Below are 8033 nucleotides of genomic sequence, written 5' to 3'. Positions count from 1 at the left end.
ATTATTTAAATTATTACATATCACTTACAGACTATATAGTCCAACGCGTAATAAATATTACATATTTATAAAAAACTAAACATTATTAACAATTTTTAACAACACAAAAAAAATTACAATATCACAAATAACATAGTTGGCGGCTTGTAGCTTCTGTGAACTCAGTCAAGGTACAGTTAAAAAAGGCTACTTTAGTAGATACTTCATTTAATATTAATATCGCCCTTATTAACTATTGAGAAAATCATCAACTTTGCGGCACCAGTTGAGCTTAGCCTTTAGCTTCGCTTAAAATTTGCCATTATTAGGTAGATAGGAAAGTGACGCTGAAGCTCACATCTTTGGTATTCTACTTGGAATTGGCCTTAAGCCTAAAGGGCTCTCCCCACACTTGACGCGACGCGGAATCCGCAAAAACCAATAGAATAAAGCTTTATGTCCACGCAATAAGAGCGAATAAGACATCGTTCGATTTGGATCGGCTCGGCCGACGCCTGAAGATTGAAATTAAAAACGCAAACTTATTTCCCTGTACTGAATATGCTGTGTGCAGAATTGACTGTAGGGGGCCCCGAGCCTCGCACTGCCTAGGGGCCCCGGCATGCTTAATCCGGCCCTGACCATGTGTCGTAATTGGATTTCGTTAATGTTTCGATGTTACGAAAATTCGAACCCATTTTTCTTTTCTCACTTTTACACTTTTTTATTCTTGCATATTATTTATCACTTTTATTTTTTACTAACCGCGATCTGCTACCACTGATGGTGGAAAGCAGTGATAGAATAATACAAGTGTATTGATGCAATATTAATATGATTTTATTTAGAGAGAAAACATTCTTACGTGTTACACGATTGATAGATATGCATCAAAATAGAAAACATGTCACAAGAACAAATTCAAATATCAATGACAGCGTAGACAGCCAGCACTTTCCAACATTAACGTAATAAGTCGTTATTGTTACAATAATAACAACAGAGTAACAAACCGTCTTTGATTTGAACAGTAGAAGTTTGCAGAGCTTTTTAATTTTTGTACACGAACTTCAGATTACATATTTAAAAAAAAAGTTGGTCAAGCAAATCTTGTCACCTTGTCAGTAGAAAAACGATACCCGTCGACGACGATAACCCTTCGCGCCTATATTTTTTAGATTTGCCGCCTTTTTCTACTGACAAGATTTGCTTGACCATCTATATTATGAATCTAGTATTAAACTGGATTGGGCATGAGTGGTGGGGATAACTGACAGAACGGGATTGTCTTACGTATCTTTCAGTAGGAGTAGCAGAGAAAGCGCTATTATTGTTTGTCCATATCACAGTCCCACATATTTTTTGGTGGGCAACAAATAAATTCGACCAATCACAGTGTCGCATTTGGGTATGTTTTGTCCCTCACGGAGGCACGCGTATACCACTTCTATACGATCCTACCTTCTATGATCTATATAAATAAAATACGTGAAACGAAACGCATTTTTAATCACCCGGTTCGGTGTTTTGACAGAATTTGAAACATGTCAATCAAAATTTAATTGTAATGATTTATTTTACAATAAAAAATGAAATATAAGGAAGATAATTTGAAATGAACGAACAAAAGACCAAGAAGACTAATAGTATTTCGTAAGTTAAGATGTATTGATATTTTGCTTACCATTTGCCAACACTATAATATACAAACTACCATTAACATTATAATATAATATAAGTACAAACATTGTAGGTAGTAATTTTACATGAACACAGCTGAAAATAAAGATCATTAAATAACTTTATCCTAAAATAATTTCTCTTTTAAATTAAAAAGCGCAGCCAACGTTCAGTCATGACATCTATCATACCGTGTTAAATGTAATAATAAAACAGTACCTTGATTCTTCACTAGATGGCGTAAAAATCAATATTTACTCCTTAAACCATTAGTACAATACCACAGAATAAAGAATAGTACTACCGTACAGAAAGGAAACTTCCTACAAAACCGAAGTTTGACAGCGGTTCAGGGTCGAATCATGCTGTTCCTTTCTAATATATGGCACTATCCCTTTCGACTATTTAGGGTTGTCAAAAATCAAGTGATTATCTTATCTGTGGTCGTGCACGCAAAAGGAAGTCAAGTGGTGCCAACCCTAATAATTGCTCGGAGCAATGCTGAGCCGAGCGGAGCCGAGTTTGACCGAAGTCAGGAGTTTCGCACCCCTGACAATACATAAGTAACTGAAAAGTTGACCTTGCTTAACATGGGTGTAGTTTTGGCGGTTTATAGTTAACCTTTTTTTAATTCATAGCCAGCACGGACCGGAATCCCCGCAACGGCGGGTATCATTCTCCAAACCGTCCAAGTTCTCAAAGGCGTCGTCCTGGCGGATGGCCAAAGGCTCTGCGCATGGAGCCACAGAGTGAGTATACATACCATATATACTAGTGGCTCTGTGAGCTGTAGACCTCGCGAGCAGAGCTTTAAATTACATGGTGCTAAGGTTTAAATTTAAAAAAAAAGCTTTAAATATAGTAAAATAAAAAAAAACAATACGAAATTTAAGTGTAAAAAACTAAAAAAAGTTATATCCCAGCATACAAATACTGGGGATCGAACCCAGACTCTCTGTGCAAACAAAAAAAGCGAACATTTACAAACTGAGCCAAATAGTTCTTAGATAAACTGACGAAATTTAGCTACTGATTCTCAAGTTAAAATTAAATTTCTCAATACCTCCAAATCAGCGAAATAAATTTTCTGAATTTTTGGCCATTTAATCTATAAACATATCTCAAAAAGAAAAAACGCTTATGATATCGGCCGACTAATCGGCCATTCGAGTGCCGATTAGTCGGCTAGTCGGCTAGTCGGCCAAATCAATAGTCGGTACATCACTAACCATTTGTTTAGGCGCGAGGTATCACGACTCCGCCATTTTCAAAAATTTCCAAAAACTGGATTGACATAAAAAATTTATTTAATCATAGAATCTGGTCACAAAATTTCACGAGAATCGGTTGAGAATTGTGACCTGTAGAGGAGAACATCCGGATGGACATACGAAAGCAAAATGCCCGAGTCAAAACGTAGACCTTCGCTACGCTTCGGTCAATAAGTAAATCCCTGTCACACTTACGTACGAATTTACAAGTGCGACAGAGAGGCAACACGTCGAACGTGGTTCGCGGTAGGCCCTCAGTATTCTTACCAAAACGCGAGTTATTGCGTAATCGACATCTATTTAGCGTCAAGTAGCGGAATTGATCAGTACTGCTAGTCGACAATAGATGTCGCCACGAACGAAAACTCTAATGCTCAATGAATTTCAGCTAATATATAACCGGATTGACCGGAACTCTATTTACAACTCCTTCTGCTTATTGACCGAAGCGAAGCGAAGGTCTACGTTTTGACTCGGGCGTTTTGCTTTCGTATGTCCGGATGTTCTCCTCTACAGGTCGCAATTCTTAACCGATTCTTGTGAAATTTTGTAACCGAATTCTATGATTCGATAAAAAAAATTTAACGACCCGGTTTTTGAAAATTTTTCAAAATGGAAAAGTTGTGATAGCTCGCGCTTAAACAAATAGTCGTATCGGTATCGGTTTACCCTTGAATTGCCGACAGAAATTTCATCGAATATTATTTCGAAGACAACGTTTCAAGTATTTTCATTTCATCGACAAGTTATTGCGTCGAAGAATCGATACTAGTAAATTTAAATCGGAGACTTTTAATTGGTACTTGAGTTATTTTGCATATAGTTTATATCGTGGTATTTCTTTACGGGTTTGCTTATTTCATTTTGGATTGTATTTAATAAAATTTATTACGCGTAAAATTATTTCAATCTGTAATATTTCGTTATCGAAACTAAAAGCAGTCACGTCAGTCAGCTCACTCTGTGCGATTATAGGTATGTAGGTAGTTTAAGATATAAAATTGTTTTTCTGGACATACATAATTTTGAGAAAGCGGCAATTTTAAGTTTGCGCTCTAATTTTGAAGATATAATTTTACAAGGCTGCCATTTTCATTTTGGGTAAATTATAAATAGGTTGATAACAATAATTTAAGCCGTTCATTTATGTGCAGGGTCGCAGTTCTAACCTAACCTAAACCTACTTTGAAAGCCGTTCGTTTCTGTGTGGGGTCGCAGTTCTAACCTAACCTAAACCTACTTTGATAGCCGTTCGTTTCTGTGTGGGGTCGCAGTTCTAACCTAACCTAAACCTACTTTGATAGCCGTTCGTTTCTGTGTGGGGTCGCAGTTCTAACCTAACCTAAACCTACTTTGAAAGCCGTTTGTTTCTGTGTGGGGTTGCAGTTCTAACCTAACCTAAACCTACTTTGAAAGCCTTTCGTTTGTGTGGGGTCGCAATTCTAACCTAACCTAAACCTACTTTAAAAGCCGTTCGTTTCTGTGTGGGGTCGCAGTTTTAACCTAACCTAAACCTACTTTGAAAGCCATTCGTTTCTGTGTGGGGTCGCAATTCTAACCTAACATAAACCTACTTTAAAAGCCATTCGTTTCTGTGTGGGGTCGCAGTTCTAATAAACCTAACCTAAACCTACTTTGAAAGCCGTTCGTTTCTGTGTGGGGTCGCAATTCTAACCTAACCTAAACCTACTTTAAAAGCCGTTCGTTTCTGTGTGGGGTCGCAGTTCTAACCTAACCTAAACCTACTTTGAAAGCCGTTCGTTTCTGTGTGGTGTGGCACTTCTAACCTAACCTAAACCGACTTTGATAGCCGTTCGTTTCGGTGTGGGGTCGCAGTTCTAACCTAACCTAAATCTAAAATTCTTACAACAGAAAAATGTATAAATGTGTAGTACGACATATAAAAATGTATTAAAGTAATACGTCGAACAAATGAATTGCAATGTTTAGTAGTTGTGCAAATTAAAATAATTTTTGAAACGAATTAGCGATCAAGTAATATTCGTAGAATAGTATTTCTACGTAGTAAGAAAAATTTAAATAAATAGTATATGAAACAAAATAACGCCAAACAATATTACTAGTACTAACGTTTCGATGAATCGTTGTCGATGAAATAATATTCGATGAAAAGTTTGTCGGCAAAACAAGGGTACACCTATCGGTATCATAAGAGTGTATGCTTTTTGAGACATGTTTACAGATTAAATGGCCAAAAATTCAGAAAAATTATTTCGCTGGTTTTGGAGGTATTAGGATATTTTAGTTTGTATGTCCGGATGTTCTCCTCTACAGGTCGTAATTATTAACCAATTCTCGTGAAATTTTGTAACCGAATTCTATGATTCGATAAAAATTTTTTGTCGAGCCGGTTTTTGGAATTTATTTTAAAATGGAAAAGTTGTGACAGCTCGCGCTTAAACAAATAGTCGTATCGGTATCATAAGAGTGTGTTCTTTTTGAGACATGTTTACAGATTAAATGGCCAAAAATTCAGAAATTTTATTACGCTGGTTTTGGAGGTAATAAGATATTTAGTTTTTACTTGAGAATGAGTACCTAAATTTCGTCACCTTAAGTAAGAACCATCATGGCTTATTTTGCAAACGTTCGCTTTTTTTGTTTGCACAGAAGGTCTGGGTTCGATCCCCAGTAATTATATGCTGGGATATAAATTTTTGTATTTTTTTTTACACTTTTCATATTGTTTTATTTTTATTTACTATATTGTCATCGTGCCCAATAAGATATGGTCGCGAGGTCTACAGCTCACAGAGCCACTAGTAATATTAGTTGTAAATTGTTTTAGAAGTACATTTTTCGTCAGTAGCAACACTTCTGAGTCATGGTTGTTTTCTATGTATTTAAGTATTTATATACATATTATATATATCGTTGTCTGAGTACCCACAACACAAGCCTTCTTGGCTTAGTCAATTTGTGTAAAACATGTCCTTAATATTTATTTATTTATTTTATTTATTTATTCTGACATCTGGTGTCAAGTAGTGGTACTGATAATAGTGATAATTCCACTACTTGACGTTGGATGTCGACTACGAAATAACGCGCGTTTTGGTAAGAAAACTGATGTATGGAGTTACCACTTTTTCTTTACTTATAGAGTCTATGCGATTGCAAACTTTAAAAACGCAAAGCATAAGCAGATATTAGTGCAGTTTAAAAAAAAAGTAGCTTATCCTCCTGAGACTAAAATGTGCATTACAATGTACATAATCGTGCAATCTAATTTGAACCTTTCATGAACTGAACCAAATAAAGTAACATTTCTTTTGTTTCATTGCTTTTTAAAACAAACGAAATTCGTTCCAATTTACTTATAGAATAAGGTTCAAATTAAAAATTTGAAAAGTTTATATGCTGGGTCTTACGAGTTACGAGGTTATTATAGTACGGTTTTGTCTCATAAAGGGGCCCACTGATTAACAGTCCGCCGGACGGTATCGGCCTGTCAGTTGTTCAGAACTGTCAAAATTTTGTTCTTAAGGGGCCCACTGATTAACAGTCCGCCGGACGGTATCGGCCTGTCAGTTGTTCGGAACTGTCAAAATTTTGTTCTAACTGACAGGCCGATACCGTCCGGCGGACTGTTAATCAGTGGGCCCCTTTAATGTCATAATTCATTATTCTAAAGTGTAATTAACTATAATATTGTTTCACAGTAAATCCACTCCAGTGCCTCGTGCTATTTCTTTTTCTCGGCCTTCTAAATCTTCCTTGAAGCAAGGATCACATAAAACCATAGGAGTATGGTGAGTTCTGATAAAAGAACAATTTTCAACTAATATGTATTATAAAAAATAATCCAATCTCAATTGGTTAAGAGCAACACACGGATTGTGGAGGATGCGGGTTCAAGTCCTGCCGGAAGCGTAAATTTTTCCATTTTTTCCTTTAATATAAAATTTGTAATATGTATTATAACCGAAACTCTATTTTCAACTCCTTCCGCTTGTAATATTAGTTGTAAATTGTTAAGCAACACACTTTTCGTTTGTCATGACACTCGTGACATCTAGTGTTATGTAGCGGTACTGATTTATCCGCTTGATTGACGCTAGATGTCGACTACGAAAATAAGCAGTATTTAGTTACGTCAGGCGTGGCTCACTCCGCGATTTCGTCGCTTTGCAACAGGTAGCTAAAAGTACATCCGTTCCACAACAATTTTGGTGGCTAGCCATAAGCCGCGCGTGGCGCTGTCGCCACCTAGCGGCCATATCTGTCCTGATCGTAAGAAAATGTAGTGATTGTTTGTATTCTCTTTGGTGATTATATTCTCATTCTCTTTGGTCTGAAGAGAAGACATCTGTCAAAACTATCAAAACAAAAGTATGAAGCGATAATCAAAAGCTTAGATATTGTTGTCTTCATATCAGGCGATCTGTTTTCGCAGTTGTAAGAATATTAGAGCCCTTCGAAGGCCATCTTGTACCTAGTTCATAGCGAATAACGCTATGGGGAGTACTAACAAAGCGGCGTATAAAAAAAGACAATGGTCAGGCGGAAAAAGAAAACGGCGTCAAGTTGAAGCTGCCCTACTACACCATTATCGTACCAAGTCGTATGTATTTCACTGTCAATAGAATACTAGTCTCTATGTATGATATTTCGTCATCCTCATCAAAGATAGTTTATTTACATTCGCGGCTCGTGGCTCGGCTCGTGTCTCGGCCACAGCTCGTCGAGCTAGTCGATTTTAAGCACAAACGGCACGGTATAGTGTAAATAACATTATTTGCGGTATTTGACACATTTTGACTGACGTATATAGAGATGTAACTAACGCAAATCGATTGTCACAGCAAGCGATTACGATTGGATGGCACGTAGACTGAGGTATCGAATTGTGACGTATAATGAATTTTTATTTGAGATTTAAATAAAGCTAGAATTATATGGTTATCCCGCAAGCTACCGGTCGGTCGCACCCATTGTCAAAATTGAAACTAACTGGGGATCTATTTTAAAGTTTATTTATGTTATTTCTGTGTCAAATTTGTTGTCTGCTAAGTGACGATAAATATATCCATATTTACAGTTAATTATCCACCTTTTCCTTATTTTTATTAAAAGAAAAAT

General features: G+C 36.5%; 1 protein-coding gene across 1 annotated transcript in view; it reads left to right on the top strand.

The window, feature by feature from the left end:
• The first annotated feature begins 1501 nt into the window (after positions 1–1501).
• LOC134802449 (uncharacterized) overlaps positions 1502–8033 on the top strand; it is a 17005-nt gene continuing 10473 nt past the window's right edge. Inside the window, exons 1-3 of the mRNA XM_063775115.1 lie at positions 1502–1632; positions 2298–2408; positions 6614–6703. Of these exons, the coding sequence (XP_063631185.1) occupies positions 1595–1632; positions 2298–2408; positions 6614–6703 (239 nt within the window). The 5' untranslated portion in view covers positions 1502–1594. The remainder of the gene's footprint in view (positions 1633–2297; positions 2409–6613; positions 6704–8033) is intronic.

The sequence above is a fragment of the Cydia splendana genome, chromosome 24 (assembly GCF_910591565.1).
Source record: "Cydia splendana chromosome 24, ilCydSple1.2, whole genome shotgun sequence".
NCBI classification, from domain to species: domain Eukaryota; kingdom Metazoa; phylum Arthropoda; class Insecta; order Lepidoptera; family Tortricidae; genus Cydia; species Cydia splendana.
Note: the sequence above shows the minus strand (reverse complement) of the source record. Positions and strands in the feature narration are given on the sequence as shown.